The sequence below is a fragment of the Hoplias malabaricus genome, chromosome 18 (genome assembly GCF_029633855.1).
Source record: "Hoplias malabaricus isolate fHopMal1 chromosome 18, fHopMal1.hap1, whole genome shotgun sequence".
NCBI classification, from domain to species: domain Eukaryota; kingdom Metazoa; phylum Chordata; class Actinopteri; order Characiformes; family Erythrinidae; genus Hoplias; species Hoplias malabaricus.
Window position 1 is genome coordinate 2,592,183 of NC_089817.1, and position 16,005 is coordinate 2,608,187.

Genomic DNA, 16,005 nt, shown 5'->3' on the forward strand with positions numbered 1-16,005 from the left:
TCATCTGATGGAGGTTTGGCGGGTGGTGGGGGGTCATCTGATGGAGGATTGGCGGGTGGTGTCAGGCTGGTACAGCAGCTCCGTGGCTGTGAGGGTGAAGCTCCTGTTTTTCCCGTGGTCTGTGAAGGGGTAAAAGTCTGAGGTCAAGCGGCTGATGAAGCAGGGCATCTCCTTTTTGCCCTGGAGCTCTCCGCCCCGGGCGCTGAACTGATGGGCGATGTAGTGGCTAATTCGGGTCATCAGCCGGGTCACCTCCATCTCAGCTCCACCCTCGTCCAGCAGCTTACAGAATGTCTGCAGGAAGATGGAGCCCACCCTGTTCATATAGGCGCTGTAGCCTGGAAAACACACACACACACACACACACACAGTTATTAAAGACTCTCAGTTCACACGGTTTGTGTCGTGGTGGAGAGTAAAGTGTCTGTGTTTGTTTATTTATTGTTTACTGTTCATTTTCATCTTTTTTCTTCTACCACTTTCTCTCTTTTGGAGCTGATTTTCTATTTTGATTAAGCTGTGTGTGTGTGTGTGTGTGTGTGTGTGCGCGCGTGTGTGTGAGATGTTAATGATTAAGGTGAATGAAAAGAGAGATGTAATCTAGACAGGCGTATCTCTATCTGACTGTAGAAGAGCTGTGTGACGCATGACCGACTGTGTGTGTGTAAAGGGAAATAAATGTATGACCTCTGTCCAAATAAAACTCTTTATCTCTGTTATATTCTAATTTTAATATTTCTGCATCACTTCAAAATATCACCTGCCCTTTTTTGTGACAGATTCCTCAGAATCGCTCCAAAACGAGTTGGAATTTCTGACGTGGGTCAAATATTTATAATAAGATGTATTTTAATTTTTTTTTTTTTTTGATGTAGTTTAGTTTATGGCCCATAGAGAGGGTCCCCAACTGAGGGCGGCCATGTTGAAGGTAGGTTAGTACAGGATCTCTGAAACATCTGGACCACTAGGTGTCAGTATGACTGCTGTTTTGTGGCGTGAAGAAGAATAAGTGTGAAAATGACTGGCCGCTACTTTCTCAGTGTTTATTCAGTTGTGTTTTGCTTTTGTGAAAATTGTAGATGAACAAACTCATATAAAGTGTGTTGCTGGTTGTTACCTGGGGGAGTGGCGTACATCACCACAGTGTTGATGGGGACGGAGAAACTTTCAGACAGGCCGGCGTCTTCAGAGTCGACAGAATCTGTCTCAACTTCAACACCGTCATCCAGCAGGTGCCCGCGACACGCCTAGACAGACACACACACACACAGTTAGGCCATAATTATACAAAGCCACCTCACACTTTCGGTTCTGAGAAACAGCTTCTGAAACATCAGTTTGTATTTGACTACAGTCCTCCGCTCTTCTCTCACCTGGATGAGGATCAGCTTGTGTTTGTCCACCATCTTGGGTCCTCCAAAGTAGTCGAATATCTCGGCGAGTCGAACCGGACGTCCGTCTGCTCCGAACACCACGCCGTCCTCACCGTGACTGGAGATCACTCCGACAAAACTGCCGTCCACGTCCTGCAGGCTTTCTGCACACAACGGCAACCCAGAGTCAGTGTGAACCAGCGGAAAATCATTAATGAAAACCATGACATGACAGATGAAAACTAGAGAAGAACTAAATAAATATAGTCACATGATCATGAGATTTATGGCAAAATAATTTGCACTTTTCATCAAAGAATATAAATTCTACAACGATGTGAAAGACCGATAATGACTAGTAATTTCTAAAGAAATAAAAACAGAAAAATGCTCTGTCTCTTTGCTGTTGTCAGGAAATCATTTTACACACGACACTAAGAACTTGCCGCGGCGCCTGCCGCTGTGTCGCAGGATTCTGGGGAAGAGCCAGTGTTTTACTTTAGAAATGTGAGGAAAAAGCCTTCATTCTTCCTCAGCGTCCTGAGACAGGGCGGATTTTACTCTGAAATATCCAGTTATTTTCAGGAGGTGTTTGTTTACAGAGTGTAGCGTCTGTTGTTTACCCCCTGATTGAAGATGGATTAGTTATTGATCAGTTATTAATTGTTCAGTTCAGACGCTCGGACCCTGGAAACACTGCTCCTTAAACAAACATGGACTTCAGCTCCTGTAAACGAGTCTCGGCCATGTCTCACACACACCGCCGCGCTGAGCTCATCCCCTCGGCCTCTACACACCAGCCATTACATTAAAAACACCTGCTGACAGCGTGTGTCCTGGGCAGAGTTTGCGGTGTGGAGTTCTTTCCTGACGTTACGGCTGTGAACTTTACAGACACCTGTAGATTATCAGTTAACAGCTGTTCACTACTCAGTTTTGTGTTTCTACCTGTAGATGGATATTCAATTTCTTTCTTATTTTTTTTGTAAAAGCAGCAGTGGCTTTGCTCAATCAGAACCTCATCAAAGAAGTGTCCAATGATGGACCTCTTACCTGTGTGAAAGGCGCTGTAGATCTCACGCGCGTGCGGGTCCAGGAGGATGCGTGTGCTGAAGCCCCGCAGACTGAGCGCGCGGTGCAGTTTCTGCGTGTCTCGCGCTGCTCCGGGGCGCGCACACAGCTCCACCCCGGGATCAAAGCTCGAGACGGACACGATGAGCGCGCGACCCCTGCCACAGAAGGACATGTCTCTGCTCAGAGTCAGTGAAGGTGAGGAGGAAAGTGTGTGTGCACAGGGGAGTGCAGGTGAGTGAGTGTGTGTCTGTACAAGTGTGTGGTTTATATCCTGTGACGAGGTACACAAGGTTCTCTATATATGGGAATTTGTTCCTCCTTGCGTCAGTGTGTCAGGTGTGTACAGGTGAGTACAGGTGTGTACAGGTGAGTGAGTGTGTGTGTGTGTCTGTACAAGTGTGTGCTTTTACAGCCTGTGACGAGGTGCACAAGGTTATCTATATATGGGAATGTGTCAGTGTGTCAGGTGTGTGTGTTTGTCAGGTGTGTGTGTGTGTGTAGGAATATTTAAGAAGGCTATTTTTCCCCTGTCTCTAAATTTATCAGATTTTCCCTCTCTCTTTATTTCCTTGCTCCTGGATATAATTTCTTCATTCCCCTTATTATTTCACTCTCTCTTTGATGCAGATATCAGTCTCATGCGGTGGCTCAGAGGAGAAATAAAATCAAATTGAACATTATTGATCAGAGTGACTGATACTTACTGAGGTGTAAAAGTGAGATTTGATCGCACTGAATGACGTACAAACTCTGCATCATCTGATTAATGACACTCCTTTATGACGTGGAAACACGTGGGGATCTGAGCGCAGTTGATGAATCAGTGACTGAAAGAAAGCTCCGCCTACCAGAGCATAATTCCCACAGATGTTTTGATAGTTAACCAATGAACAAATATTTTTCAGAGGTTGATGAGCCAATGTCTGCGCCCTTAGCTGGAGTTAAAGTGGGTTCGCAGCGCCACCTACTGACCAAGTTTGTGGACTGAGACAGTCGTATAAAATAAACACATAGTGTAACATGTCTGTAAATGGAAAGTGGTAGGAGGAGCAGTGTGTGTTTATATCAGGGCACAGTGAAATAATTCCGCCCACTTTGGGAAAGGAGCCCTCTGCAGATTATTAGAGTTCTGGTCCTAAAATCTGATTGGCTGAGCTGCGTTCAAAGACTTTTTGTAAAATACACCGTATATGCAATTATTTGACCCTCCTGCAACGTCTGAATTCATATTAATGCACCACTGTATTAAGCTCTGTCAGTTTTATTCAGAGATCAGGACAAAAAAAAAACACACTCTGTTTAGTTTCAATTTCCTGTTGCTTCTCCTTTAAAGTAAAAGACCCTTCAGACAGAGAACAAAAGTCCGTGCAGTTTTACTCAGTTAAAGGTGATGTTCACGACTGTAATCTAAAAACCCTGTGTGTAAAGCTCTGAGTGTGTGTCCTCTCCATGTGCTGCTCTGCAGTCGGTTTGCTCTGGAAACCGCTCTAATGTGTTTACGAAGCCCCAGTGTCTGTAAATGGGTAAAAAAACAAAGTGTCTGGGTCAGGTGCTAGGCTTTCTCTCTCTCTGCTCACGGCAGAGAAACGCCATCTGGAGGTTTTTAGACAACGGAGAGACTCCAAACGCTGAAAAGCACCAACCGAGATGAGGATGTTGCTCTATTCCTGCTCCATAGGGTGGTAACACTGACTTATTTTTGCTGTTTCTGATCATTTAAGGTGGAAATGTCTCCAAACTCGGGAGACAGCTAACTGCATTAGCGACAGCGCTACAAAACTAAACAGCTCGATTTACACGAGTTTCTGTGGGAATTCAAACAGTGAATAAACACTTACAGACAATTTACACTTCAGCCGCATACAATCAGCAGCTGATATTCTCCTCAAACACACTGTTCCACTTTAGAAGACACTGACCTTCAGAAATGTAAACAACCACAGAGAAATGCAATTGCCCTCAATCATAGTCATTCCATTTAAGGTAGACATACTTGCTGTTTTAGCATTTGTTCACGTATACAACCATCTGAGTCGTGTACATAACTGTTCACAGACTCTCCTGTGTGCTACACTTGTTACTGCAGGCTTCCACTAGAGGGCAGACCAGAGTAAGATGCAGGTAATTGCAGAATTGTCTCTGAGAGAGCCATCTTCAAACTTTCTGCCATTTTTATGCTGTTGCACTGCACTGCCCCCTAATGTTTACTGCACCATACGTACGCGTAGTGTTTCTTTTCTGAGGATGTGCAAAATCTACTCACCAAACAGATGCAGGATACATGAGGCAGCCATGTACGCTAACGTTTGGCTAACAGCAAGAATATCTCTACACTTAGAAAACCTTGAAAACACACTTGTTTTCTTTCATGAAGTGGCTACGTTGAATTAATATAGATAAACCTTCACACTCATGTGGCCTTGCAATTGTGCTCACTGTTAATGGACTACATTGTGTAGCAGAGGAAATATATATACAGTAAATGAACACTTGAGAACATGTATAAATTTAATATTATTTTATACATTGACTGCCATTTTATAAAAGCAATAAACTGTGAGAGAATGTGCATTATTTCAAGGATGTTTTAGAATTTCAGTTTCACATTGTGCCAAGAACACACTTCCTCATGATAAAATCACAGTAACACACAGACGCTCTGCTCACTGCTTACGTCTGCCAGTGTTCTTACTGTTATGGCTGTTATTGATGATTGTGATAAACTGTTCTGTTCATGTACCAGACGGGGTGTGATGAGAGATTCAGGAACGACGGAGCTGATGGAGATCAGAGAGATCGGGGGATCTTCACGCACTTGATTTTTGATCAGATTTTGACTCTATGCTGTTCTTGAGTTTTCTCTGTTGAAGAAAAAAAAAACACGGAACACTGGTATTTTCTCCACCCTGCACCGCGCTGAGTGACAAGCTAAACTAGCGCTAGCACCAGCGTGGAATTCATGAACATTCCAGAGATGTGGAACGCAGACCCATCGCCTGTTAAACCCTACCTTATATGTCCTAAGTTTTATAAAATATGTAGCCTTTATTGTCTTTGGTTTTACTGTATTATTTTTAATTGTAATCTGTTCAAGATCTCAGTAATATTTTCTTTTTTTTTTTTTTTGTTTCTGAATCAGTTTAATCACTTTTATTCTTTTATTACATGATATGAATTGTTTTTTTATTTAATTTTTATTCTTCATTAATTGCTTCTTATTATAATTTTGGTTCGAATTGCCATTGTTTATTAAAGGTGCTATAAAGGTCCAGGCAAACTGTTCTTCTTTTTTGCTTCCTTTCAAAAATTTGCTACAATATACAAAATGTGCACCGTAACCAAGATTACTGGACTTTACCCACAGAAGCTGCACGTCTGAACACAAATATCTGTATCTTGGACATTACTCAGACTTTATCCTGCCAGCCCCCCACATGATTCTGAGTGACCCCTGTGTGAACAGACAGGAAGGCTCCGCCCCCTGTCTGAACCACGTACAATTTCCAGCTGTGTGTTACATGTGTGTAAGGAGAAAAATTTGATTCTCTGGACATTTTCCAGCGTTCATATTAAAAGCAGCTTTTTTCACGAAAATTCAGGAAAATGACTCCAAAAATCATGGGACTTTACTTCAATCCACGGCAAGACAATGTCTCCAAGCACACTGACAAATAAACAGGAATTTTTTTAATTAAAATCTGAAAATGAGTGGCCTTGTTTATGTTTTACTGATGACGGTGATCATTGTTCCACAGTTTACAAGTACATTTTTGTGTTCTTACATTTTACAGACAGCACGATGGAGCAGCAGAAGGTGTCTCTGTCACAGCTCCAGGGTCCTGAAGGTTGTGGGTTCAAGTCCCGCTCCGAGTGACTGTCTGTGAGGAGTGTGGTGTGTTCTCTCTGTGTCTGCGTGGGTTTTCTCCAAGTGACTGTCTGTGAGGAGTGTGGTGTGTTCTCTCTGTGTATGCGTGGGTTTCCTCCGGGTGACTGTCTGTGAGGAGTGTGGTGTGTTCTCTCTGTGTATGCGTGGGTTTCCTCCGGGTGACTGTCTGTGAGGAGTGTGGTGTGTTCTCTCTGTGTATGCGTGGGTTTCCTCCGGGTGACTGTCTGTGAGGAGTGTGGTGTGTCCTCTCTGTGTCTGCGTGGGTTTCCTCCGGGTGACTGTCTGTGAGGAGTGTGGTGTGTCCTCTCTGTGTCTGCGTGGGTTTCCTCCGGGTGACTGTCTGTGAGGAGTGTGGTGTGTCCTCTCTGTGTCTGCGTGGGTTTCCTCCGGGTGACTCTCTGTGAGGAGTGTGGTGTGTTCTCTCTGTGTCTGCGTGGGTTTCCTCCGGGTGACTCTCTGTGAGGAGTGTGGTGTGTTCTCTCTGTGTCTGCATGGGTTTCCTCCGGGTGACTCTCTGTGAGGAGTGTGGTGTGTTCTCTCTGTGTCTGCATGGGTTTCCTCCGGGTGACTGTCTGTGAGGAGTGTGGTGTGTTCTCCGTGTGTCTAACACAGGTCGACTCCGGACTCACCGCTGCCCTGAACTGGATAAGGGTCAGAGGCAATGAATGAATTTACATTTTAATTCCTTACACATTTTCACACTGTACCTGTTTAACTTGAAAATTCTGAGTATAATTAAAAATTGTGGAGTAAAGAGACAAATGTAAATATGATTTCTTAATTAATTTGACTTTATGTAAGTGACGGAAATAGGCTTCTAAAAATGCCCGAGCTCCTTTTTTTCCCCCGTTTTATGAGGGGGTTGGAGGGGCGCAGCGGTGCTGTGCAGGGGACTGTCCCAGGGTTGGGTCACTGCTCTAAAGCTGTGCGGCATTTTCATTATCAAACTTTCAGCAGGAAACTAAACCTCCTTTGGCCAGCTGTCTTTCCCTGCTGTGATTTACACCTGAGATTAGTAACTTCCTCTTACATGTGTCTGTGTGTGTGTCTGTGTGTGTGTGTGTGTGTGTCTGTGTGTGTGTGCGTGTGTGTGTGCGTGTGTGTGTGTGTGTGTCTGTGTTTGTGTGTGTGTGTGTGTGTGTGTGTGTGTGTAAAGGAACAGCTGGTTGTGTTTTTTTTATTTGGGTAATTTTTTAATACACATTCTAATTTTACATCATTTTAATCTAATTGTATATAATTTTTGGTGAATGTTCTATATATTTTCCCTATATTTTACAAGTTAAATCTGTTCAAATACATTTACATATTTTGGTACATAATTTAAAATATAAACAAGAGAACAACTCGTAAAGAATGAAAACTGATTAAGAAAATAATCATGAAACTGTGGCTAATTGTTGTGAGCACCATTTAATGAGAAGAGCGTCTTGTAAAGAGTGGAAACAAATAAAAGCAATGGTGCACAATTTTAAGAAAATGAGAGATTGTCTTGTAAATTTTAGCTATGAATAAAAAAATGTTTGCACAATATAAAACCTGTAAGTAGTGGGAACAGAATATGAAATAAAATAAAATAAACAAGAGAAAAACTACAAACACCTGCAGTTGATATCCAAAATATTAAGATCTGCGAACAGCTTAATAATACGTGGAAATTAGATATTTATTAAGTGGGAATGACTTCATGTGGCATTGGAACAATCTTGAATTAAGTTGTAGGAACAAGATTCTAAAATATCTTGTCCCTTGCCGTATGTAGTCTTTCCCACAAATGATAAAAAAAATGTGCAAAGTGCTTTTCTCGTACTTTGTAAAATCGTTCTCACATTTTATTTATTCTTATTGTGCAGCTCTTTGTAATAAATGGCGCGCACGAGTTCCCTCAGCACGCCCCGCCTCCTGTTTGTGGTTGTGATTGTGTTGGAGTCCAGCAGGGGGCGCTCGAGTCCCTGCTGCCTGCGGCGGGTGACGTCACTGCACTCGTGGACAACCGGCTCTGACTCCGGCTTCGGGTTGAGTTTATAATTTCAGCTTAAATCATTATTAAATACTAAAGTTGACGCGGTTTTAGGGTTTTATTTGTTGTAAAGCGGCGACAGAGGCGCGCGGAGTGTCTGTGAGACGCAGATAAAGCGCTGATAAAGTTGTTTATCCCCAGCTGACTGGGGTGATTTTAGCATTTTAGCTAAACACAGAGCTGAGGCAGGGCTAATATTAGTAATATTTTAATACTATGTATATGTTATTTATTAATGTAAGACCGTACATCATCCACAAAAGGTTCCTAACGTTTTAAACAGGTGTTTCCTGCAGTTGTTGTGGTTTAAAGAGGCTGTTGTTTTTAAAGTCGCCTGATTGTGGAATGGATGAACAAACTGTACACTGTCCGCTGAAGGGAAGGAGATTAAGCTTCTGTTTGTGGTGTTTGTACGAATTTAGTAAAAGTATAAACGTGTTTATTTGTTTGTGTAATGACAGATCCAGTCTGAAACCATGCCTAAGAAGATCCCAGACCGGTGAGGGGTTATTTATAAACAGTTCTGCTGCTGCTGCTGCTGCTGTGTGTGTGTGTAAGTGTGTGTAAGAGCTGTGTACTGTGTGTATTTAAGGTGGACTGACTACAGTGCCGTGGGGAAGAGGATTCCTGGAACTCGCTTCATTGCCTTTAAAGTCCCACTGAAGCAGGTAAAGCTACAGTCCTGACACTTCAGGAGGTTTGGTGATGGTGGCGACATGGACTGACTCTAACGGAGCTGACTGTAACAGAACTGACTGTAATGGCGGAGCTGACTGTAATGGCGGAACTGACTGTAACAGAACTGACTAATGGCGGAGCTGACTGTAACAGAACTGACTAATGGCGGAGCTGACTGTAACAGAACTGACTGTAATGGCGGAGCTGACTGTAATGGCGGAACTGACTGTAACAGAACTGACTAATGGCGGAGCTGACTGTAACAGAACTGACTGTAATGGCGGAGCTGACTGTAATGGCGGAACTGACTGTAACAGAACTGACTAATGGCGGAGCTGACTGTAACAGAACTGACTGTAATGGCGGAGCTGACTGTAATGGCGGAACTGACTGTAACAGAACTGACTAATGGCGGAGCTGACTGTAACAGAACAGACTAATGGCGACGCTGACTGTAACAGAACTGACTGTAATGGCGGAGCTGACTGTAACATAACTGACTAATGGCGGCGCTGACTGTAATGGCGGAGCTGACTGTAACAGAACTGACTAATGGCGGAGCTGACTGTAACAGAACTGACTAATGGCGACGCTGACTGTAACAGAACTGACTAATGGCGGCGCTGACTGTAATGGCGGAGCTGACTGTAACAGAACAGACTGTAATGGCGGAGCTGACTGTAACAGAACTGACTAATGGCGGAGCTGACTGTAACGGAATTGACTAATGGCGGAGCTGACTGTAACAGAACAGACTGTAATGGCGGAGCTGACTGTAACAGAACAGACTGTAATGGCGGAGCTGACTGTAACAGAACAGACTGTAGTGGCGGAGCTGACTGTAACAGAACAGACTGTAATGGCGGAGCTGACTGTAACAGAACAGACTGTAGTGGCGGAGCTGACTGTAACAGAACAGACTGTAATGGCGGAGCTGACTGTAACAGAACTGACTGTAATGGCGGAGCTGACTGTAACAGAACTGACTAATGGCGGAGCTGACTGTAACAGAACTGACTAATAGCGGAGCTGACTGTAATGGCTGAGCTCACTGTAACAGAACTGACTAATGGCGGAGCTGACTGTAATGGCGGAGCTGACTGTAACAGAACTGACTGTAATGGCAGAGCTGACTGTAATGGAGCTGACTCTAAAAGAGCTGAATGTAACAAAGCTAATTCTAAAAGCTGACTGTAACAGAACTGACTAATGGCGGAGCTGACTGTAATGGCGGAGGTGAGGTAACGGCTAACTGTAATAATGGCGGCGCTGACGTAACTGGGCTGTTGATGGTTTGAACGTAGTGGTGTTGATGGTAACGTGGCTGAACTGATGTGTCTCTGTGTTCCAGTCTCTGAGCAACTGTCTGAGTCAGTCCAGCGCTTTCGGGCCATTTGACCTTCTGCATGTTCTGGAGAAACAGGGTCAGGAACTAGGACTCATCATCGACCTCACCTTCACCACACGCTACTACAAACCCCAGGTAAGACCCTCACCTTCACCACATGCTACTACACACCCCAGATACGACCCTCACCTTCACCACACGCTACTACAAACACCAGGTAAGACCCTCACCTTCACCATACACTATTACACACCCCTGGTAAGACCCTCACCTTCATGACACGCTACTACAAACCCCTGGTAAGACCCACACCTTCACCACACGCTATTACACACCCCAGGTACAACCCTCACCTTCACCACACACTACTACACACCCCAGGTACGACCCTCACCTTCATGACACGCTACTACAAACCCCTGGTAAGACCCACACCATCACCACACGCTATTACGCACCCCAGGTACAACCCTCACCTTCACCACACACTACTACACACCCCAGGTACGACCCTCACATTCACCACACGCTATTACACACCCCAGGTACGACCCTCACCTTCAACACACGCTATTACACACCCCAGGTACGACCCTCACCTACACCACACGCTACTACACACCCCAGGTACGACCCTCACCTTCACCACACGCTACTACACACCCCAGGTACGACCCTCACCTACACCACACGCTACTACACACCCCAGGTACGACCCTCACCTTCACCACATGTTACTACACACACCAGGTACGACCCTCACCTTCACCACACGCTATTACACACCCCAGGTACGACCCTCACCTTCACCACACGCTATTACACACCCCAGGTACGACCCTCACCTTCACCACACGCTATTACACACCCCAGGTACGACCCTCACCTTCACCACATGCTATTACACACCCCTGGTACGACCCTCACCTTCATCACACGCTATTACACACCCCTGGTAGATAGATAGCGCTGGTTTATTTAATTTTTTTACAGGTTTATTTTGTGCAGGACCTTGTTTATTGAAGTCGTTTACTTGTTTATTTTGTGCAGGACCTGCCAGACACGTTCAATTACCTGAAGATCTTTACAGCGGGTCATGAAGTGCCGAGTGACTCCACCATCCTGAGCTTTAAGAAGGCGGTCAGGAGGTTTCTGCGTGAAAACGAGAACAACGGTGAGGACACATTCGCCCCGGGCCGTGGATCACCAGCTCCACACACCCCTTCACACAAACACACACTTACACACCCCTTCACAAGTTCAGCAATGTGAAATATTTAAGTGAGGAACTCATAAACTGAAAGATCATAAATTCTGTGAACACTTTCTGCTGAGGTTCTGTTTTTTTCTGAAGGTGCAATTTATTATAATTTCATTGTTTTCTAAAAGGCACAACTCACATAAGATGAAGATACTTCTCTCTCGCCCCTGAATGAACAGGTCTTTGCTCCACAGAGTGGGTCCCCCACAGGAGCATGCTCATGTTTAATATATGTTTAGTACAGGGCTGTAACGATTGTCAGTATAATGACTTCTTAATGTGAGGGAGCATCAGAGGAGACGATGACCAGTTGCTCCTTTGTGAACCTTCTGCACCATTTAAAGTGGAACAGAAAATGTGAATATCTTAAAAACTGAAAAAAATTACATGCTTAAATGGATCAGCGACAGTAAGAGAGCGCCCCCTGGTGTCCGAGGGATGATTGTAAAATCTGCAAAATAATTGTTTTGTGTTATTTACAGACAAATTAATTGGGGTTCACTGCACGCATGGATTAAACCGAACTGGATACTTGGTGTGCAGGTGAGTTCTCTCACACACACACACACACACTGTGTGCCAGGGGAGCAGTTGGGGGTTAGGTGTCTGGCTGAAGGGCCCCTCAGCTGTGGATGTTGAGGGAGGAGACAGTGCTGTTCCTTCACTGCCTTCGCCGTCAGTTTTCTGTGGTGTCAGGGGCTCATACCAGTGACCTTCTGCTCCAAAGCCCTTTATCCTCTAGCCTTTAGACCACAGCAGCCCAACTGAGCCCAGCTCTGTGTGTTTCGCAGGTATCTGATTGATGTGGACGGTGTTGATCCTCACGAGGCCATTGACCGTAAGTCTCTCTGAGTCTGAGATTGGTGTTTAACTCTTTATTCGTCATTAAAGTTGATGCAGGTGGTCTTTTCCTGCCCCTCACCTGTGTCTGCTCTGCTTCCAGTGTTTAACACGTCTCGAGGTCACACCATAGAGAGACAGAACTATCTGGATGATCTCAGGTCAGGTCCGAAACGCAGGTGAGACGAGGTCTGTGTGATTAATAAGAGCACGGTGTGAGTTAAAGGAGGTGTGTGACGTTGTGTTGATGTTTATGGCAGTAACGAGGGGATGGAGGAACCGGATCAGGAGCCAGTTCAGGGCGGAGGTTCATATGGAGCTGGGAGACCAGGGCCCCCCCAAAATCCCCACAGCTTCAACAGGAGAGGCTCCCACTATCAACATCACCATTACCAACAGCAGCAGTGGCAGCACTATCACAACCCAGTAGTGTAGGTCTCTCTGTCTCTCTATCCCTCTCTCTCCCTCACTGTCTATCTCTCTCACTGTGTGTCTCTCTCTCTCTCTCTGTCTCTAACTCTCTCTTTCTCACTCTGTCTCTCTCTCTCTCTGTCTCTAACTCTCTCTTTCTCACTGTCTCTGTCTCTCTTTCTCTCTCTGTGTCTCTCTCTCTCTCTTTCTCTCTCTGTCTCTCTCTCTGTCTCTAACTCTCTCTTTCTCACTCTGTCTCTCTCACTGTCTCTCTCTCACTCTGTCTCTCTCTGTGTGTCTCTCTCTCTCTGTCTAACTCTCTTTCTCACTCAGTCTCTCTCTCTCTCTAACTTTCTCTTTCTCACTCAGTCTCTCTCTCACTGTCTCTCTCTCTCTCTCTCTCTCTCTCTCTCTCTCTCTCTCTCTCTCTCTCTCAGTAATGTTTGTGGCTGTGTGCCATCGGTCCCTCACAGCAGTGGTTGTTGTATGGAATATGGTTTTTAAAGTCTTGTGTGTGTGTGTCATCCTCAGGCCGTTCCAGCCGCGGTCAAATCAGGGTTTTCGCCGCTCCCTGATGCCCCACCCTCCGGACCCGTGGCAGGGTTCGAACCCTCGCTTTGGCCCTCGCTATGCACAGCCGCCGTACCCCGGCTACGCCCCTCACTACGCCTTCGGGGAACAGTGGGGGGACGAATCGTACTCCTTACCCGGCCCAGAAGAGCCCCAGAGGTACCACAGGAACCCCCGCCCCCGACACGGGAAAACCCGCCGCGGTCGAACGCGATGAGGCCGAGAACTTTCTTCCTTCGTTCATCGCTGAGGGACTTCTTCGTTCGCCTGCTTTCTTTCAGAGGACGGCTGTGAGGGGGGAGCAGATTAGCAGCTTGTGTCTGAAGGTTAAGGGGACTTTTATTATGTAACTGACGTGATGTAACACAAATTCCACTCATTTTTTACACTGTGGGGAAATGTCATGGGCCAATAGAAACGCTGCAGAACAAAGAGATCTGTGCACTTTTATTTAAGATTTAATTGAAATTAATGATTCCTTTTCTTCTTCTGAAAAGTAACTGAAGTGTTGGAGATACTGTGTTTCCAGAAAAGTAACTTTCCAGAGGGTCAGGGCTCTTAGCTCTCAGTGGAAGTCATTGTAAAAGTGTTTAATGTTGTTTATTTATTTAAGAGCGTTTCTACCGATCCATTCATGGTTTAAAGCAACACTAGGTGGTTTTTGACATTTCAATTACAGCTTCAAAATCATTGTGATGCTCCACTGAGCTGTAACAGGGAGAACAGAGCCCTTGTCTTTGCTACTCCTGGCTCAGCACTGCAGAAACTGCACTATGTAACTTTTGGAGGAGGGTAGGAAACCACCCCACTTCCTCCCTCCCCCAGGGGGAGCCATGGAGCAGAAATACCAACTCTTACCTAGTGTTTCTTCAAAATACACCCAATGTAAATGTGCTAAGTTTAACTCTCAGAGCTCAAGGTCAGAATCCGACGGCGCGGATGGAAACGTGCTCCAGCTCCTACACGGATGTTGATCCCTAAAGTCAGTTTAGGAGACTGGAGCATATTCAAAACATCTTTCATTGATAAACATCTACAAAACACACAGCCAAGGGCTTCTGGGGTTTTTGGGGACGTAATGATGGAAATCTGAGGGGAATCTGAGAAAGATATGTTTTTATTTATGGACGGTTTGGCCTCACAGTGAGTGGTGTGCACCTCTCTTCTTGGAGACGGACGTCTGGTTCCATTCAACACCAATGTGGACAATTCTGTCTCCTCACGAAATCAGTCATGACGTGGTTAAACACACACACACACACACTCAGATCCTCCTCTGCTGTTACTGTTACAAGTGCCTCTCTTTTCTGAAGTGATTTTTGGGAAATGGAGTTCCTCTGAAACACCGTTTATTCAGAATCCACAAATAAAGGATTGGGTCAAATCCTGTTTTCCTGATGTTTCTGGTCTCTAGTTTAGAGGTGGGTCCTGTGTGGGTTAAACTGTGGAAAGCTGGGTTCACGATGGTGTTGTGGCACTTTATTTACTGATGATTTATAAACACAAAACAAGTCATTATCTTTAAATGAATTTAAATCATCGAATGAAGCCATAAGACACATTTAAAACTGTCCCCGAGGCCATTTTACGGGGCCAGTGTTTAAACCACAAACAAAACAAACATAACAATTCTCTCCAGAGAGTCTGGGGAGAGATTAGGCTCAGAATACTTTACAAAAGTGTAAAAGTTAATCCACAAATTAAGTCACACAGCTCCAGGGACCTGGAGGTTGTGGGTTCGATTCCCGCTCCAGGTGACTGTGAGGAGTTGGTGTGTTCTCCCTGTGTTCGCGTGGGTTTCCTCCTACACTCCAAAACCACACGTTGCAGGTGGATTGGTGACTCAAAAGTGTCCGTAGGTGTGAATGTGTGTGTGTGTGTGTGTGTTGCCCTGTGAAGGACTGGCGCCCCCTCCAGGGTGTATTCCTGCCTTTGCGCCCAATGATTCCAGGTAGGCTCTGGACCCACCGCGACCCTGAACTGGATAAGGGTTACAGACAATGAATGAATGAATATTTCACTGTTCACTGCAGTTTGTACAAATACAGTCACATTCATAAACCCATGTGTTTGGTTTTCACAGATATATTTTATGCGAAAATAAGTACAATTATTTACATTTACATTGCAAATATTTGTAAAGTCGAAGTCTCGAATTTAAAATGTATTTGTAAAGTGTTGAATCTGCGTTTGTGGATCTAGTTACTCGTGTTTTCCGTGACGTACATTTGTTCATTTCCTCTCGCGGGTTTTTCGATTTTGAGACTTCCTTCTCGCATTTCACCCGCTCCACACACAGCAGCCGGATCCTCGGATCCACAAATGTGGCCAGCAGGCGAAGAACCCACCGCAAGGTGGCACTGTTGTTTCAGCACTGACCTGCTGTTCTCAGGGCCGCACTACAACAACCCCTTATCTCGCATAGGTAGGATGTGGCCACAGCTCTGCCCCCTAGCGGTGGATAAAGCTTCACTCCAATCCGAAATGCAGCTAGCGCCTTAGAGTTAAACTGCTACCTCATTGTTGAATCAGAGGTGACGTCAA

The 16,005-nt window shown here is 45.1% G+C and overlaps 2 protein-coding genes across 3 annotated transcripts; one reads left to right on the top strand and one right to left on the bottom strand.

Moving 5' to 3' along the window:
- casp17 (caspase 17, apoptosis-related cysteine peptidase) lies at window positions 1–2,655 on the bottom strand. The gene is made up of 4 exons (XM_066651783.1): window positions 2,427–2,655; window positions 1,374–1,537; window positions 1,118–1,247; window positions 1–338 (listed from the first exon to the last, which is right to left on the bottom strand). Exons 1-4 carry the CDS (start codon window positions 2,617–2,619, stop codon window positions 34–36), a joined length of 792 nt encoding a protein of 263 aa, XP_066507880.1. The 5' UTR covers window positions 2,620–2,655; the 3' UTR covers window positions 1–33.
- A 5,576-nt stretch (window positions 2,656–8,231) lies between these two features.
- Window positions 8,232–15,217, top strand: dusp11 (dual specificity phosphatase 11 (RNA/RNP complex 1-interacting)). 2 transcript variants are annotated; one of them, XM_066651011.1, is made up of 10 exons: window positions 8,232–8,348; window positions 8,815–8,852; window positions 8,946–9,021; window positions 10,383–10,514; window positions 11,430–11,553; window positions 12,123–12,183; window positions 12,432–12,478; window positions 12,584–12,659; window positions 12,741–12,911; window positions 13,423–15,216. In XM_066651011.1, exons 2-10 carry the CDS (start codon window positions 8,830–8,832, stop codon window positions 13,676–13,678), a joined length of 966 nt encoding a protein of 321 aa, XP_066507108.1. In that variant the 5' UTR covers window positions 8,232–8,348; window positions 8,815–8,829; the 3' UTR covers window positions 13,679–15,216. The 2 variants fall into 2 exon arrangements, with proteins under 2 accessions (XP_066507108.1, XP_066507109.1); XM_066651012.1 differs by lacking the exon at window positions 8,232–8,348 and adding an exon at window positions 8,437–8,503 and having other exon boundaries at window positions 13,423–15,217.
- The last annotated feature ends 788 nt before the right edge of the window (window positions 15,218–16,005 follow it).